General features: G+C 46.8%; 1 protein-coding gene across 1 annotated transcript in view; it reads left to right on the top strand.

Annotated features, from left to right (window-relative positions):
• Window positions 1-19,620, top strand: part of GALK2 (galactokinase 2) — an 841,566-nt gene that overhangs the window by 610,359 nt on the left and 211,587 nt on the right. The window contains exons 6-7 of the mRNA XM_069624776.1: window positions 13,165-13,263; window positions 15,689-15,841. Coding sequence (XP_069480877.1) covers window positions 13,165-13,263; window positions 15,689-15,841 — 252 coding nt within the window. The remainder of the gene's footprint in view (window positions 1-13,164; window positions 13,264-15,688; window positions 15,842-19,620) is intronic.

The following is a 19,620-nucleotide window of genomic DNA, read 5'->3' as shown; positions in this document are numbered from 1 at the left end:
ACGTGCTACCATATTTTAAGATGGCTGCCAGAGGAGGGGCTTAGGCAGAGGGCAGTCATTGGCTGGGGGCAGTATGACCCAGAGACTAGTGATTGGTTAATAGTGGAAAGACAGTTCAGAAACAAAACTTATTTTTTCTTTACCAAGGATTCCCAGCCTGACGACAGGGAATATTTATGAGCATGTGAATCCATGCTAGACCCATGCTGGAGAACAACAGTTACAGGTAAGTAACTTGTTCCTTAGGAACTCCACCCACACCCCCTTCACAACACGAGCACTTTATCACGGACAGCATGCTATGAGAGAAAACGGACTAACACCCGAGCCATATACCTGACATGTCCCAATATGATAGGCAATTACTAACCATCACACACACCTGGCTTCCATTCCATTTCCCCACACAGATAAAAGACGGAGCACAAGAGCACACTCTGAGCGGGGCAAAGCACAAGGAAGCAGCAGTTCCAAGGTGGCAGTTTAAAACAAGGCGAAAGTCGGCAAAACAGAAAGAGATCGCAAGGAGGGAAGTGCCTTTGACCTTTTCGACGAAGAATCGTTACTTTTAAGAAACCTAGAGAATAGAAAGCGTAAGTTCAGGAAACCAGGCTGGAGAATCCTGCTTTGTGTGTCAGAGGTATCTGTGGCTCTCCCGCGTCTCAAGGTAGGGAAAACCACCTGCTGCCGGAGTACTGTACTTCGCTTCTACAACAAAGCAGCGCCAGTGAAACCAACACAGTCGGTTAGTTGGGGAGGCCAATACCAGACTGGTCTGTGTTGAAGCCAAGATTGCAAGCAGCAACATTGTATGCTGAAGCAAACAGTATATGAAACGCATGTGATAAATAATGCAAGTAAAATTGGACAACAGAGGAGTGATTGAACTTTGAAACCAAGAGACGATACCTTAGACAGAGTGGTCCGGAACTATGTGCGTGCTCATTCAGAGGTCTCTGAAAGGTATCCAACCGAGAAGTGGCAAAAGTGAAAGAGTGACAAAGAATTGTGAATCAAAGTGGTCATGCAACAGGTCAAGCAAAATCCAGTGCACCATCGACAGTCTTCAATGTTAATAGAATAAAGAAAGCTGATGACAAAGTAGATAAAGTTGGTCCAAGCCTGAACAAGGGAGGTCAGCTGAAACCTTTGGAAAACAAGTTTGTGTTAAAGAAAATTAAAATTGGTCCGAGCCCGGCAGAGGGAAACTGATTGAATATTGTGTCAAAGTGGATCTGAGCTCGCTGGAGGGGGATCCAGGGTGAACCGTGAGTCACCTGAGAAATTGGATACATGAAGTGAGCACATCAAAATCCAATGAGCATTTTTTTAAAGGGGATCTGAGCCCACTGAGGGGGATTCGAAGTGAATAGTGAAATTGAGTGTGTGTGCAATACTGAGAGGAAAAGAACATATTGTTTGTTTGTCGCATGAGGCCCTCCGAAAGAAGAGACTTTGAAAGGTAAAGTGACTTAGACACGCAAGGCCCTGATGCTAATGTTTGAAGTGCACCCTTGTGCTAGGGAAGCCAGAGACCATGCTAAGCTTGAGTGTTGATTAGATGGGCATTTTTCAAAACTTTTTTAAAGTTCAATAAACACCCTTGAACTGTGGTCACTTGCATCTGTCTTATTGTTGATACCATGCCTTCCTTACACAAGCTATGGAAAATTGTTTTATAATAATCAAAGTATCCCACAAACGTGTTTGAAAACTTGTGATCTCAGCGAGTTGGATGAGTATATCTGTAGTATCTTTAGTAGATGATCACGTTCCCAAAAAAAAGAGGTTTGGGAAGGCATCTATGAATTTAAGCTGTGTTGGAGAGCTTAAACCACTTATAAGAGGTCTTAATTGCAAATATTCAGTGTAAGTCTTGCACATTTCCGGCAAGGTAAAAGCTGTTTCCAACTTGGAGTGTTTCTCACATACCGATTCTGTCTTTGCTGTCGACTAATCAAGCCTTCCTGGGTCGATGCATTCAATAGTTAGAATATGTGTTTGTATCTTGGTGGCCGGTCCTTTCATTAGTGCAGTGTTGATTCCTCAAACCATGTTCTACTATGGCACAAATGAGATCTATAAACATTATTGACAGTGGAGCACTAACACCTGCCCCCTTTTTCAAAGTCGATTTTACTAGAAATGTCCATCACAAGTATCACTTTATATTCTTGCCCATTCCATACTTGAGCGTGTGACGTGAAAGCGGCATGGATGGATCAAAGAGGCAGAGGGAGCATGGCTGTCACCAGTGGATGTGGCCATGGAGTGTAGAGTATGGATGTACGCATAGAAAATATCTGGCTTCTTTTGGCTCTACATCAAGTACCTTAATTCACTGAACCGTCATACTTTCATTTTCACCTTTGACCTACAAGCACTCGGCCCCACTTGAAGCATGTTACTGAAATTGGAGTATGGCCTGCAGTTTTTGTACAAATGTTGCCATCAATAGATGTACCCTACTAACTACTAGTGAGTATGAAATGGTGAGTTGTGTGTATGTATAGAATTGCGGTAGCTTGTGACCTTTTATGGGTAGCCATTAGTAGATTGCAACTTGAAATGTTGACCCCTTAGACTAAGCTGATTTGGGGAGGTTGGACACTCTGCCCTGCACATTATGGTATACACAGATCTCTTCGGAGGGAGTAGTAATCTACTGAGCTATGTTACTGAGATTAAAACCTGTCGGCTGTAGGTTACACAAAGATCCAAGCAGGAGCGGTAACTCGTTTAGCTTTTTTATTATTTTGTTTTACAAACTAGGCTTGAACCTCATGGTCTGCAGGTTGCACACCCAACTGTCCCTCTTAAGAGCCAATGTTGGGATATGGAGTGGTCCATTTTCTTATATTTAATATTTGCTTATTCTGCTGAGCTAAATCCACTTCACTGTGGGTTTGGAACTTGTTACTCATCCTTGAGTAATGACAGCACCCATGTTTAGGAGGGGGGGGGGGTTGCCTCCAGAAAAGCAGATGGAGAAGGCTGTAGCAGAACATCACCTAGAAGACATTGTTCAGACCTGATAGTGCCACAAAGGCGACTTGAATTGCAAGGTGAAGTAGGCTATCAGCCCACCCTTATACAGTAGTACAAAGTGACTCTCCATCGAAGCATCTTTGCATTCCATAAAGGAATTACCACCTCCATTGATCTCGACAGGGTGGCCCTGCAGAAACAACATAATTCACCCACCTAGGAAATTTAAACCGAGAGTGCAGGAAATGGTTATAATAAACATAACATGTGTGTTAGGTACCAGGTTAGATAATCGTAACATGTTAACAATAATAGCATTCGAATGAAGGAGCTACACAACAAAATATGAACATTAGTAAATGGTAATGGCAATATTTATTTGTAAAGCGCATATACACAAGGCAAGTGTTTTAAAGCGCTCAAGGAGGGAGGGAACAAGGGGGAAAACATAAGTAATTCAGAGCCATTGCATTTCGGAACGATACAAGTCTGCACAGGCAGAGTATGTGCATATAGTACAATTAACAGTGTGGATAACAGCAAATAGTTCTGCCGACGATTCTGCAGTTTTTCCAAGTGCATTGTGGCACCACCATGCAAGGAGGGAAGATAGGGTAGATGGACGATCTTCAAGGCATGGTACGATCAGATTGTGCAAGTGCACAGACGGTACAGGAGAAAGGAGGGGAGTTATGGTTGGGGAATCCAAGTGCACCCAGTGGTCAGAAAATCTGGTTAAGTGCTGAGAGAATGCCATTTTCATGGGTCATTGACCAGGTGCAGTAGCAATGAGGCAAGTGCAGGACTGGAGGCAATGCCAGGGACCTGTGAGACTCGGAGGTACACCCGGCGGCCAGTCGGCAAGCTGTGTGGAAAATGAGGGAGAGAGGGATAGAGTGGAGAGGGAGGTTAGCATGGTAGAGGGAGAGAGAAGGAAGAGGAGAAGAGGAATGTCTTAAGGAGTTTCCGGAACTTGGAGATAAGGCTCAAGACGGAGGGCGACAGGGAGGCTATTCCAGAGGGAGGCCCCTGCTGAGGATAAAGATCTCCCTCCAAATCTCTGCTTGGAGAACCTGCTCACTCGCAGAAGGTTGGAGGTAGATGAGCGGAGAGTTTGGGAGGGACAGTATTTAAGTAGGCTTCATTGCAGATAAGGCAATATCAAAGAAAGAATACATACATGTAAAATAATACTTTAAAATGTTTGGCACTCCAATTGATCACCTAAAACATGCATTTATTGTGACAGGTCTTGAGTGCTTGCCTGGAAATTTAGTTTGGGGTTTGAGTTGCGGTTCCAAGGAATTATAGAGAAAAATAAGATTGGTCATGTGAGCAATGAATGGTCTCGGGTCTGTGAAAATGTGCCATTTGACTCAATGTCCGTCTTAGTGTAGGATATTTAGGTCACAAGCAATACTTTTGTTTATTTCATCATGTAGCAAGTGTATTGTTGCATCGGAGATAACAGGCTGGATCCTCAAAGGTGTGTATGCACTGTAATGTGCGATATGTGCATTTAAACCCAGATTTCTCATGTATGCATTTCTGAGGTTCATGGCGATTGGAGGGGCTTTGACAGGAACACTTGAAAGCACTTACGATTCTCAGCAGGATGCTCTTCTGAGCATGCCTGTGAGAAGAAGTCGCCTTTGGAGGGCCATCTGAGGGCCATCCACACGACATGCTTTGTGAGAAACAACTCAAAGGGGGTATAGAGTGGATCAACTACGGTCTCTTCCTCCATGTTCATCCCCTTGTGCCAAATGCGCTCCCAACATTACCCTGTGTCAAGGATCTGCATAGGACTGGGGCACCTTCTTTTATAACCCCTTTTTCTATGAAGTACCAGACCCTTAGATAGTAGGCAGCTCAGGCAAATTCACTCTTTGCTACAACCTAAGAGCGGCAGGAGTTGAGTGACTGGCAGCGGCATCACTCTGAGCACTGCTAAAGCCTCTCTTTAGTGATCATGTCAACAGGGAAAAGACACGTCATGCACGCATCTAGGTAGGAAGCAGGTTAGGCAAGACCTCCCACTGTTGAACACCACAGACTATCTTTGAAGCTGCAGGCAGAGTGGGGACCCATATACCACTGAGTGTGGTTCAACTTGACCTCAAGATGACGGGCCAAGGCTTTAAGCATCAGATCTGCATTCACAAAGCAAATTATTCCCCTTGGGGATATTCAGGAGGGAAGACGAGGCAACACCTGGGAATACTAAAGCAGAGACAACAAGCACATGTGAGTGAATAAGGAGAACGGGGTTTTGATCATTCCAGCGAACCGTGTGGGTAAGAGAATTGCCCAATTGGTTCTAAAGATTATTATCTTAATCAGATGGTGCACTGCCCTCTGGAAACGGGAAGGACTGGGCGAGTCTGGCACACTCAGCGATCCAGAAAGCAGGAGCTACTGGAGGAGAGCAAGAGAGGTAAAAGCAGAGCGTGCTGAGTGCTGTTAATCAGCTACTGGGGGAGACCCATACCCTGGGATGGAGTAAGAGCAGCAGTGGCTGAGTACTGCAATTTGAACCTTGAGTGGGATCCAGTAGGGAACACATTTTGCTACAAACTTGCAGGGACTTAGGTTATTTGATCCCTGCCAGGATAAAAAACAAAGGGAAGGGCCAATCCTGCTGAGTGTTTAAGCAAGTAGTGGCCTTTGGCTGGTGGGAAGATTCAACCTGACAATAGCCTGGGAAAGCGGAAAGATCTACTTGCCGGTAAGCTGACGCTGACACCATTGCAGGAGGTGGGCAAACCTTCTGCTGGTAATGTTTCCTCTATGGTATAGTGAAGTTTGAGGTTCTTGCTGGTGGGCATTGGTGACCTATATGAACCTTTTGACTGTGAATTGTGGACCAAAGGGTAACAATTGCTGCATCAGAAACAATTCTGAAGTGAATCAAAGAGGTGAGTGGTAGCTATATCTACGAGACTGTGATGCCCTAAAGAAGAAAACCGGGTGCTAAATCTTAGGATATTTATTTATTGGATATTTATAATGCGCCTATTGTGAAGGCATCGTGAAGGACACACAACAGATTCAAAATCCAAACAATCGATTTTATTAACTTAAATTTCAGGCTGGAAAAAGGCCTAACTTGCCCTATGCGAAGGTAGGATTCCCCTACCTAAACAAAACTAAGGAACGTATGTGCCAAAGAGTTCAACTTAGGAATCTATCTGTGTCCAAAACCTATGCTTGCTCTCACAACAAATCTATACAATATGTATGGACCAGCAATCAAAGTAACAGTGTTGAAAATTAAAGTCTTGTGTTAATTCCAGCTCCAGATGATCTTGAGGTTCCCGTCCCCATAATTAACACAATTACACAGTTTCAACAAAAAGGGTATTGAGTTCTCTTTCCTTAAGTTCAATATAGTTCCACAATAATGGTCTCGGGGTTCCCTTCCCCAAGTTCAATACAGTTCTGCACAATTGTCTTAGAGCTCTCTTCCCCAACACTCTTAAGCATCAACTTATATCTGGTAGTCTCAAAAATGTTTAACTCAATTCCAGGTCAACTTGTAACTCTTTTTGGATTCTTATTTCGCCAAGTCTTTCGTTATTTCAAATGAACTCAAATACGATAATCCATCAGCTTGAAATAACATTGCGAGTGTCAAAACCCTTCCTTTCAGGACAATTGTTTCACTTGCATAGTCTCTTTCACTTTAATTCCTTGACAACAATTGTAGAACATTGTATCACCACTTTGTAGCATGGCGCAGTAGTTTCGAACCAAGTCAATAGCGTAGGATACTTTTCATTAATGAGAATTCGGGTTACCGGAGACTTTCGATAACGTTCTCCTTCCTTTACTTGGAGAAACGCGTCCACTCCAGTACTGCCTTCTTTAATAGTCTTACAATATGCCTTTAGCCTCAAGTAACATATTCAGCCTCCCTTTGGTGTCTTGGTTTGTAGGGTTCTTCAATTAGTTTAACAGAGGCTTTTATCTTTTAACCATTCGCCAGTGATTTTCATAGAATTAAACTGTACGACAATGCTTTGGTAGTTACTGTTGCAGCTCGCGTTCGCGCCCGTGAGCAAAACGGTTCAGTGTCCTTTTCCCAGCTGACACCTGCATATGCTCCTGCTGCAGCGCTCGGCTCTGCACGATGCTTCTCAGTCCTATGCTCACAAGGGCTTCTGCTCTGCCCGTCAGTCAATCCATGGTACACGTTACCCACGGAGGCAACAAGTAGTCCTGTTCGACCCTCTTGGGAATGCCTCTGTCAGCACGTCTTCCTGCTGCACCATCATTAGGCATACTTCACTGCCAGTCTCAAAACTCAGCCTCACACCGCTCTCAGTCTCACTGCGCTCTCCCTTCCTTGGATCTGGGCAGTATGTCTCCTTCTCCTGCATCGGATTACACTCTTGCTTCTGCTTCGAACCCAACTCTCTCTACTGTTGTTTTCTTCCCTTTTTGTACACCTGTAGCCCCTTAACAGGTTGCAGGTGTGGGTTGTTGTTTAGTATTGCCCGACTATCATTGAAGGGACATGCCGACCCCCGTTAATACTCTATAGGTCTCTTCCTCCTCCCAATACTCTACTGTTTAAATTTATATTGTATTCATTACTCTCAGTAGCTCTTCCTTGTCTCAGTACTATAGTAGGTTGAATGCGGCAAACTGAGAGAAGCTGGCTTACAACAGCCCATGAAGATGGGGAAGGGTTGTGTTGGTCACTAAGAGGAAAAGGAGATACAATGTCTCAGGCAACGGCACCCCACTCCCAGTCCCCAAGGACCCTCCATCCAGATGATCCTCCCTCGATTCTCCAACCCCAAGGTCGGGATCCAATAGCAATGGCCTTTCCCTGGCCACCTGTGCAGAAGACCCATGGGGAGTAGGAGTGAGAATACCCTCAGGTTTCTCACGATATACACAATGTGTTTCGAGGTGCTACAAGACAAGAGGGTAGGGGAACAGGGAGGAAAAACAAACGATCCTACTAGAGCTTGTGACATTTGGATCGTGCAAGTATAGTTATGAGAAGTGCATGGGAGATGTGGGGGGGTGCTGGTCAGGGCGGAGAGCCTGTGAGAAAAGCGATGCCAGGAGAGGCCAGGTGGACAGAGCCAGCAGAAAGCAGTGAGTGCAGGGGAAGGAAGGTCCATGAGCTAAGTGCGGGGTAAGGGGCTGGAGGGCTAGAATGGTGCAGGCTCAGCCAGGCTAGTATAGGACAGGGGGGCCCGGAAAGGGATAGAGATAGGGATCTGATCTAGGGCTCTGTCCTTTGTCCTAGGCCTATGCACCTTATTTGCTTTGTCCTCTTCCATGACATGTTGAATTTAACTCATAGAAGTTTCTTCAAACTCACAACCTAGTGGACTGGCTTCATAAAAAGAGGTGTTGAACTGCATCATACGTGTCTCAAGTGCTACCATTTGCCTCTTCCCCATGCACCTGTGAACTCTTGCCAGATGTTGCTCTTCTTCTCATCCCCCCTCTTTACATTTAACTAATCTGAATATTTCCAAAGCCTGTAAAGGTCAGATGTCTTTCCCCTCTCCGTTTGCATGGGAGGTGCTACGAAGCAACTGTGTTCGCAGTTGGTGCCTTACAAACTCCAATAAATAAACAACTCACAGGCACAGGGGAAATTGGGATGCATCAGGAGCCGACCAAGACCTTTGACATAATTTACCTTTAATAAAAAAAAGTGATCATGCTCGGCATGAGCATTTCTATCCATAGTCCTTTTACGATCCAGCTAACCAAGCTCAGAACGGGGGTGTGGGAGGATAGCTCGGGGGCAATGGACTGGTCTTTGAAAACAAGATGGTGCTGCATCATGGGTTCTATACCCGCTCTTGCGCTTAGAGGCTGGAGTCTGGAATGAATTGCATTATGAAACAACAATTTATTTATTTTTAAATTTCATCTGCAGAGACTGGATGAAATTTAAAAATAAATTTAAAATTAAATGTGGTTGTGGTTTTGGTGGTGGCCTGGTCCCTGCCCTCCGTCTCATAGGTGACACCAACCAATAAGTGTACTCGCAAGGCACTTTCAGAATCAAGATATTCTGCACACAACTACAGCCCCGTGCAAGGGTGCTCATGCAGCCTGGGAGCCACGATCCAGTGGTCACATACCGTTCTACAGCCTACCAACCTGAGGTCAGGCGTGGGGTCAGATCTACAACCATAATAGGTGCAGGGCAATGACACTAGAAGGGTTGACGTGGATTTAGAGGATGATCCTGTATCCTCCTCATCCCCAAGGACTCCACATTCAAACTCCCAAGTGGATGGGGAAATGACATCCAGGCACCACCAAGGGCTAGACCGAGGATTTGTGGGGAGCCCTGTCCCTGAGTTTGACATCACTGGTGCCCCAGCAATGCTTGAACCAGGTAGGACGTGTGGGTCGAAAGGCTGGAATTGTTTTTTGATATGACCAAGGAAACTGACGAGTGGGCCATGAAGGCTATATTACTCTTCTATGCAGGCAGCGAAGTCCACCAGATCTTTAAGACTCAGCAAACGCGAGGCAACACGTACGAGGAAGCCAAGGGCAATCTGCAGGCATACTTCAGGTCACTTGTCAACAGGGACTACAAACATTTCCGGCTGCGCAAAGCACAGCAAGAGCCCTCTGAGTCACAGGACGTATACCACGGCCGCCTCCGATGCCTGGCGATGTCATGTGACCTTCACGATGAGACAGATGAAATTAGGGTGCAGATAATATAACACTGCGTGTCTACCACGCTGAGGCACCAGAGTCTCAAAGAATCTGAGATACCGTTACAGCGGATTCTGGAGCTCAGCCACACACAGGAGCTGTCCACCTCCAGGGCTGCCCAGATGGCAGAAGCAACTAGAAGAGGAAGAGCTGAGTCGGTGCATGCTGTGGTGGTGAGAGGATCATCAAAACAAAGGGGACTTTTCAAGAGGTCAACAAATCCAAGCCTGCAGAAGCAGACTGATGGTCAGCAAAAGACCTGTGATACATTTGAGGGTGCAGCACTGTATGCATAAGCCTGCCCAGTAGCAGGCTTCACGTGTGGACACTGCGGAAAGCAGAATCACTTTGCCAGGTTGTGCAGGGCACCTTGGCCAATTGCCTACTCGGCGCGACCGACCCGACACTGCCTCGGCCTTGCCATTGACGTGTTTCAGTCCTAGTGGATGATTAAAGGTTAGTCTTATCCAGGCTGGAGGGTGCTGTAGACATTGAGGAAGCATTCTTCATTTTGGCAATTTGCTTGGGTGGTCAGGGACAGCGGAGGCTCCGCGATGCTGTCTCTATTCTGGACATTTACATGCCCATTTTAATTGACACTGGGGCATCGGTTAATGTTATGCCCGCTGCTCAATTCCAACGTTGCATATCTCTGAGGATTTGCAGTTTCAGCTATGGGGACTCCCCTCCTCTGCCACTCGACAGTGCTTTCCGGGTTAGAATACGGCAGAAGCAAGAAGCAATTGAGGCAACTTTCTATGTGACCCCAGTGGTCAAAGACACCCTTTTGAGCTGCTCAACAGCAGAAGACCTTGGGCTGGTGCAGTTTACATTCCAAGCATACCAAACGGATATAGACTGCCCACTGAGAAGTTCCAGTACCTCTTTGAAGGGGTCGGATGACAGAAAGGACAAGAAGTGCCCCTTAATGTTGACAAGTCTATGCAGCCAGTGGCCCTGCGCCAACGCCTAAACCATTTCACATACACAGAAGGTGGAGGAAGAAATTGCAAGACTTGATAGTGCAGACATAATTGAGCGGGTGGTAGGTCCACCACCCTGGATATCATCCATAGTGGTGGCAAATAAGCCAAAATGCCTGGAGGAAGTGAGGATATGTGTGGACATGAGGCTGCCCAGCGAAGCCATCCACAGGAAACGACACCCAGCGCCCATGCTGGATGACATCTTGTCAGAGCTACAGGATGCTAGGGTGTTTTCCACTCTAGACCGCAAGGCTGGATGCCACCATGTCCCACTGCATGTCGACGCAAGATCCATATCAACCTTCTTGTCACATGTGGGGCTATTTCACTACAAGTGTCTTAGTTTTGGTGTATCCTCTGCAGCAGAAGTGTTCCAGCCCACCACCAGGAGTGTGCTGGCAGGAGTCAATGGAGTGTTAAATGTCAGCGATGCCGTCCTCATATTCCCCCAATCGCACAAGGACCACATGCTGCAGCTGACGGCAGTTCTAGAGAGGATGGCCTAACACAGACTAACACTAAACAGGCAGAAGCGCCGATTCATGGAGTCAAGGGTAGTTTTTTATTTTTATTTTGTGTGCCACAATGGGGGGCATGGGGCTGTTCTGCAGAAGTTTGAGGGCATGAAGAATGCAGCCTTCCCAGCATCCTGATCAGAAGTAAGAAGCTTTCTGGGGATAGAGAACTTCTGTGGCAGATTCATCCGCAACCTAGCCACGATCACAAAACCTCTACGAATTCTGACAAAAAAAAAATTAGACAGTTGCCAGGGTCATGTGGAACCAGAATTGCTTTGTGTCACCAAGGAAGCGTTGGTGGCTGAAACGACCAGGGCGTATTTTGACCAGACAGATATCACCAAGATAGTTCTGGATGCCAGTCCGGTGGGTCTTGGTGCAGTTCTGCTAAAGATCAACAGCCAAGGAGAAAGGAGGGCAGTGGTCTAAGCCAGCAAGGCTTTAACCCCCACTCAGCGCCACTACTCTCAAATTGAGAGGAAGGCCCTGGTGGTCTTGTGGGGTTGCAAGCACTTTCACATATACATTTATGGTCATCCAGTGACTGGGTTCACTGTCCACAAACCACGTATACCAATTATGGGGGATCAGCCCCCACCTTCCAATCTGACTTGAGAGGTGGCTGCTTCAGCTGCAGGAATATGGGGTCACGCTGCTGTTCAGGTCCGGAATAGATAATCTGGCAGATTATTTGTCCCATCATTCAGTTGAGCAGGAGGGGTGCATCGGCTCAGACGACGAGAACACGGAAGAATTTGTGGCAATGATCACCAGAGCTGCCGTACCTAAGTCCATGTCTCTGACGGACATTGCTGCTGCGACTTGCCAGGATGCAGGACTACAGGATCTGGTAAGTAAGATACAGGCAGTGGAGAAGATTCCTGTACATGATACAGCAGAGACCGGCAGAGGCTCAGGCGTTCCTACAAAGGCTCTGAAAAGTGAGAAGAAGTGCGGAGAAGACCAGACACTGGAGGAAGTAATCCCTGGTCAGCCGGGAGCGGATGAGCCAGGGTAGGGAACATCTCGATATACCCAGAGGATGGATCGGGGGCTCCGGGACTATTTACTGGAATAAACTGGGAGAAGAGATATTATTCACCTGTTGTTAAGTTTGTAATGTTTGTTGGTTTTGTTTATGATGGTTGGAAGTGATGTTGTGACGCAGGACGTCACCAATGTCAGGTAACGTCCTGGTGTAAGGAAAGGGGTCTCTGCCCCAACACAGGAAGGGAGTCCCAGTAACCACACCAAAGCCTTGTGTTATTATTGCAGGGTCTCCGGTGAGCCTGCGATACCCCCTACAACAGTGGCCATCTTTACATGGGTTCATTTTCATGTTCTGACATTGGCTTCATTGTTCTCTTGCTAAACGCGCAGCCTTCGGCTCACAAACCTGGCACCATATTACTTGCTCTTAACACAATACTTCTCAGCCTTTTGTGTCACCAGGGTGGATGAAATCACGTGCTTTTCTTTATAGTAGCGGCACGTCCATTCAGGTCTATAGACTGGCGTGATGCCTGCTGTTAGCGTGACCTGAATAATCCACGGATGACGGTCGCAAAATACAGGGGAGCAGTCCCTCGCATGGTATTGTCGGGAAACGACTTTCAAAATATCGATGGTGTCTGAATAACATTGTTAGGATCCAAGTTGATGTTGTTCTTGGCTGAAGATTCTTAATTTGCTTTTTTTATTCTCGGGCCTTTGATTAATTGAAACTCCCTCGTGCATTAGAGATAATGTGCTGCCAGGTGTGGGCAGAGGTTCCATCGAAGCCAATTCCAAATGAGACTTGTCCGTCTTCCAGGGCTTAGTCCACTGCACTGGAATGCGTAAGAAAACACGATCTCCGAGCCCCACATCATTACTCTCAACCTGTCATCAAGTAGTGCATTGCTGGACATGCTTGCTGTCACAGCCTTTATTTTTCATCTGTTCTTTTTTTTTCTTTTTAGGTCGAGCTCGCAGAAGCCTGTGCCAAAAGTGAGCGCTATATTGGCACCGAAGGAGGGGGCATGGACCAGTCAATATCCTTTCTTGGAGAGGAAGGAACTGTGAGTCGCTAATCATCTTAAAAACCTGTAAAAAGTGCAGTCTGTTCATACATGATGTCCTTTCCAAGAGTCACATTGCACTCCGGAAGCAGTCATTTATATTCCTAGAGAGTGCACAACATTCTGTATCTCCAGGGGACTTCCGTTTCACCTTCCTTCCCTTCTGTCCCCACTAGCCACACCTGCCCCCAGTTTCAGATCCACCAGGTGGCAGTGGTGGTCCGTATGAACCCCAGTAGCGTAACATAACGTTCATTCATTTTGGAATGTGAGGACTGTGGGTGCGGGGTGTGATCTGGGTGCTAATGGGTAACGGTACGTCCGGAGCACACACTCATTTACTCACTCACCATTACAATTTACAAACACGCACCTGGTTGACCTTGGGTCTGCTACTGAAACCCACTGATTTCACTGTGAATGTGACCCCAAAGCGCTGAGGCCTACCATTGTCTCTGAATATGATTGCGCAACACACAGGGGAAACATGGCAGCACCTCTGTTACATGTTCCCCTCTGTTACATGTTCCTAGACTTTCCCCTTAGATTTAGCATGAGACGGACTTCCGCAGGAAGCAGACTTATCAGAAAAGTCACCTTACCGGAAGCATAGAGGCCAGATGTTTGAGTAGTGCTCTAATCGTCTCCCACTGTATTCTTCGCTGTGCCCTCTTTCACTACATAACCTCTCTCCTGCCCTCCTCTCTGAGCTATCTGAAATGGTAAACTCTCTTTAGAGAAGCAGTTACACATTCGGTGTCTCATTTGAAGACCCTACTAGTATGTTATGTTATGATATGATATATGACAGGTTATTAATACGGGCTTAATACCCATAGGTTTCTAAGTGAGGACCCGGGAATCGAACCCGTCTTGCTCCGTGTCGTCTTGCTTCCAAGGCGAGCACGTTGCCCCTGAGCTATCCTCCCGACCGAGACGTTGCCTTATTTTGATTGGTATTTGTAAATCGCACCTCTGTCATGGGTGGTGCACATCACATCACCCATAATGAGCTCGGTTGACGAGCAGCAGTAACCCCAAATATGCAGCACAATAGGGCCGCAATGAGATGCCGGGCAGGGCTGAGTCCTAAATTAAAAAAGAGGGGGGACAGTGACGCACGCATTGAGAAGTGACGTCACAGAAAGTGATCATAGGAGACATTTAATGGTGTTACTTCTGATGCTGTGTGCCTAGTGTGGTGAGTCACCCTGCCAAGTGTGTTGCCCCTTTAAGGGAATGTGTACCTCCCCCACTGTATTGCCCTTTTAACATGGGCCATGACTGTGTCACATGACTGTGTCATGGGCCAAGCTAATAAAAGGAGCCTTTGCAGACACGTGTGACAGAACAGCTGCAGACTCCCAAGAGGACAACAGAGTCCGTGTCTCATTTATGTAGACCTACAGGCCTGCCAGTGGAGACACAGGCCCTGCATGCCCTGATGCCCTGGGACCCTCGTGCCAGCACAGTGGCAGAGGCCCGCATGGTCAGGGGCATAGCTGGCTGTGCCCCCACCCTTAGCGGCGCTGGAGCCTTATAGCACCATGGGGCCTGCTGGATGCCCAGGGCAGGCAGGCCCCAACCCTGTCCAGTGCTGGTGACCATAGCGCTCAGGGAGCCCGCGGGAGGTCAATGTTGGCCCACACAACATCTAAGAGTGTCGCCTTTGAACAACGCAACCCAGGTTCGAGTCCCCGGCCGCATAGCTGCACATTACAAGTGTCTAAATGAACGTTTTAAAAAAACACCCGTGTGCCGCCCGACATTCTGCAGGCAAGCTAGGAAATATATGGACCCTGGCACGTACTTATTTACAAAAGTAGGCACTTATGAAATTCCTCTTTTGAATAGTATTTTCTGCCCTGTTTTGTTGAGCAACGCCCCCCTTCCCCCCCCCTGTTGGGGTGGGGAAGAAGGGGAGATTTACCCATTGGGAGTGACCTACAGCTTAAAAGGGCAACACACATGGGAGGGTAACACATCCCATGTCCTTGTGCGCCTTCATGCATATGTTCCGTCACCCACAATATTTTTTACCGGCGGCCTTGCATTTATAATATTCAGGTTTCGAAATTAGGAGACCCTCAATTTGAAACATATAAATGTATCTTTAGAAAAATGAAGTGTCATGTTTTAACAATGATAAATATTTAGAACGAAAACATGACACCCAGTTTTGATATAATGCTTATGTCATTGATACCTGCTGCACGACACCTTTTGCAAATGAATAGGTGTTTCATTACAGCAGCCCAGGTGCAACAGGCCAGGGCTAATTAAATGGAACGGGTATCCCCTTTCAACATTAATGACAACCTCCGTTAATGAAGAAGGCTCGCGTGCACACGTTCTTTGAAAGCAGGCTGCCTATTATTGCTTCTGTTTGACCATGAGTATGTGTTCTTTTTTTTCCTTGTTTTAGGCCAAGTTAATCGAATTCAGTCCACTGCGAGCATCCGACGTGAAACTTCCGCCCGGAGCAGTTTTTGTTATTGCGAACAGTTGTGTTGAAATGAATAAAGCCGCGACCTCCCATTTCAATATTAGAGTGATGGAGTGCCGGCTGGCCACAAAGGTAGGGCGTTTACCAAGCTGGAATGCAAGTGCAATTCCAAGATTGATGTGCTCTTTCTGACACCATTTTATGTGTACTACTTAAGACTTCATGGGCCCTTCCGTGGAGGAGAGTGCTGAATTTATTTGAATTCCAGTTCGTTTACAGAACCATTGCGGCCAAGATAACCACACGTTCTGCTGTGAGGAAAAAGACAATTACTGTTTAGTAGCGCGATTCTGTTACATCAACCATTTTACTTTTTAAGGACAATCTTTTTTTGTTTCGTCGATTAGGTTGTCCTGTTAAGTGCAGCCTCTAATCTGAAACTATTGTCTTGAGAAGTGAAGATAGAGAGATGGGATATGAGGAGGGGTGCTCTGCATCTAGGAGGCGTTTGCTCTTTTATCCCCAATAGACTTCACACGGCCATGCTACTTCCTTAAGCCATTCCCAGCCACTACCTCCCCCTTCCTTCCAAAAACAAGCACCCCACCAGCCCCTTTCACAGCATCTCTCTGGGCCAGATCTATGTTTTTAATGGCATCCCAATTTTGTTTCCAAACTGTCATCTGAAAAATTGCAGCTATAAACAAGGTCCTGTTGTGATTTAAAAAATGACTTAACCAAGAGTGCCTTCAGCCAGGAGGTGTGCTGTTGCATCAGTTTCCTGCAGTTCATTCCTGTAAAAAATAAACATTGGTAAAGTCAACATTTTCAGCTTTTATTTTGGCATTCAATAGTCATTTGCCAGGTACTGCCATAGTCTGACCAGGTACTAATACCATCTGCCAGCTATTGCCTTTTTGTGACAGCTAGTACCATTGTAGCAGTACCTGGACAATGTGTATCCCATGCCTACACAAGCAAAACAATTGGCTTTGTCGATTTTTGTTTTAATTGTTTCCTTGAGGCATGGTGTTCCACAAACCCCACAAGTCATCTTCTAGACTAAGAAAGGGTCACTGCTCTTGGGTGAGCCAGTCTGTAGAGTACAGTGGAAAACTTGAAATCTGTACACCTAGCATGGATGTCCTGGTTATGCGACCCACTCTGGAGTACAACACCTAACGTAACATCACGAGGCAATGCTGCTACCTACGAACTATGTAGGTCATGGATACAAGCTGTTGTGAAGTAGGCTACGAGCAACAGGGCTCGTGCCTAGTCACATGCTATGGGTCACATGCAAAGGCATGTGACCCCCACCAATAAAGGTGCCGAGCTGGCTTTTGCTCAGCATTTGGTAGAAGCATAGTATGTGTAGTTATAGGCTAAGTAGCGTAGGCACCCATACTCCCTTTCATACCCCTAACTAGTAACACAACTACATACCATTCGGTGTGGAATAAAAATGTGGCTGTAGGCTTTTATTATTATTTATAGCAATAATAACCACATGATAAAAAACAGGTGTGCTTTTGGACACCCTGTGTCCAAGGTGAGTGGTGTCTTGCACCAGCCGATTGTTCTTCAGAGCTCGTTCATGCTCTGTGTTAGTGGTCTTTCCACCGTTCTAAGAGCTCTACTGGCAAGTCCTTTTCTTTGCGTACATGCAAGCCATGGCTGGTTCCTTTTTTTTCAGCCCAATTGGCATCCTCTCCTTAAAAACATGCCACCACACCTGAGTGGAAGATCCTGGCCGCTCAATTTCCCCCAAAAGTACCCTTATCTGCCCCCCCTATTCTCCAGTGCCCTAAAGATGCTATCCATGAACACCCCCATCTCTTTCTGCGACAGGTGCACCCCATCGTGGTGAAACAAATCGTGGTCGCCTTGCCTGATGAAGTGCAGCCCTGTGTTCCTGCAGAATTTATCAAAGGCTTTGTTCAGCTTCCTCCTAGATATTTCTACCGCCTTTCTGCAAACGGCACCATGCCATAACTTCCTGGGTACTATTTGTGACATGAACATTTCGGCCCCTTCCAATTATGTTGTGTAAAGATTCCCAAAAGTCCCTCTGTAATTGACCCCTTCCCATGCGTGCCAGGTCATTGACCCCCCAGGTGTAGTACCAAATATTCTGGGGGGTCTTTGAAACAAATTAGATCTGACAGTCTTTCATGTATGTCCTCCCAATGCATCCCGGGTATCCCCCACCTGGAAAGTATTGTTTTCGGGAAGTGCAAACCTTGTTTCGTGTCCTCTATCCAAAACCCTGCCAGGGTCACGTACAAATGGCCCACTATCCATGCCAATCTTGTACGGGCCGTCATCTGTGGAGGGGGTGAGGAATGTGAGGCTTTATTATAAGTGTTCCTCTTAAAACAGTTGGATTTCCATCCCCGATTCTCTTGACCCCTCTGGCTCCCAAAGCCCCGGCTGAAGTTTCCACCCCTATTCTGAATGAGTGAGTCCAAACTCTGCTGGGTCCCACCCGGCTTTCCTGATTGCTTTCTTCAACCCAGCCTGGAACTGGTCCCTGCTGAGGGCTTTCCCATCCTTGTGTATCAGTAGTTGGCCCCCCTGCGTAGGCTGTTTTTCCAAAAAGGAATGTGTGATGCAACTGGTGCTGTGACCCTTCTCTTTGATGCATCTTAACTCTATTTCACTCCCTTTACCCACTTGGTAGGTTTGGGATTGAGTATTGTCATGCCTTCCTCTCCCATGCTGAAATCACTAGGGGCATGCCATCTCCCACTGTAGTGTCTGCACCACTAGTTCCCTAATATGAAGAGCCCCAAAGTATGCTAGCGCAAATGCTGCCCTGAACACTGCCATTTCGTATGCGTCAGAGCATGTTTTCTCGTTCACTGCTAAAAGGCAAACTCATTTCCCAAACTTCACGGGTCTCCTGATGTTTGGCTTGCTCCCTTCTACTTTGGCCCAGCCCCTCATTGCATATTTTATCAATGGGCTGTCAGTTAGATCTGTTCCCGCAGCTACCTGAACTGCACATGCCACCGCCGCTAGATGAGCTGCGGCCCAATTTTTCCTTTTCCCCAGCGTAAATGCCCATTCCAAAAATCTGCAAGTATCGCTCACTGTTATGTCAATCTCATTGCGTTTTTCAATCACCCTCTTTACACCCAGCAAGTGTTTCTCAGATTGCTTACCCGTTTTCTGGGACAAAGCGTTTTTGGCTAGGTTTGTTATGACCAGCCTGGGCTCTCTCTCTGGCCTTTCCGGGCCTTCCATTGTTCTTTTCTCCTTTGTCCTGCCCGGCTGTGGGCTACGCTCTCCTTCAGCAATAGTAGCGGTGCCCATGCCTCCATTGGCATAGGTGTCTTTTGATCCTCTGCGTCTGGCCTCAGATGCCCGAATGCCCCCACTGTGAACGAGACAGGGCACCAGCAACATTATTTACCTCGCCAACAATGTCCCTGGCTCTCAAACATATAATATTTGTCTATGCTTTCAATGTAATTGCTCTCAGTAGCTCCAGCACCAGAGGGCAGGATGCGCTCCTTTTGTCCAACACCTGTACCACTGCCATGTTATCGGACCACACCGCCACCTCTTTGTTACTCGCTTGCTACACCATGCACATACTGCCACCCATATTGGGATAAGCTCCAGAGAGCATGATGTTATTGGTCCATTCTAGGGCCTGTCATGTCTCTGGCCATTCCTCTGCGCACCATTTAATTCCCAATATTGCACCAAAACCACAGGCGCCGGCCTCGTCAGTAAACAGCACACTTTTCCCCTCCTGGTTGTTAGGCGTTCGCCAGATAACCCAGCCATTGAACTCCTTCAGAAATTCTTCGCATGCTGCCAGGTCTTTCTTAATAACTGTCCCCAGCTTTACTCTGTGGTGTCTCTGCATGGCCCCTTTTGTTCTTATCTCAATACTCCTC

This window comes from Ambystoma mexicanum, chromosome 11 (assembly GCF_040938575.1).
Source record: "Ambystoma mexicanum isolate Mex_15411 chromosome 11, UKY_AmexF1_1, whole genome shotgun sequence".
Lineage (NCBI taxonomy): Eukaryota > Metazoa > Chordata > Amphibia > Caudata > Ambystomatidae > Ambystoma > Ambystoma mexicanum.
The sequence above is the reverse complement of the archived record's forward strand: the minus strand, read 5'-3'. Positions and strand labels throughout refer to the sequence as shown.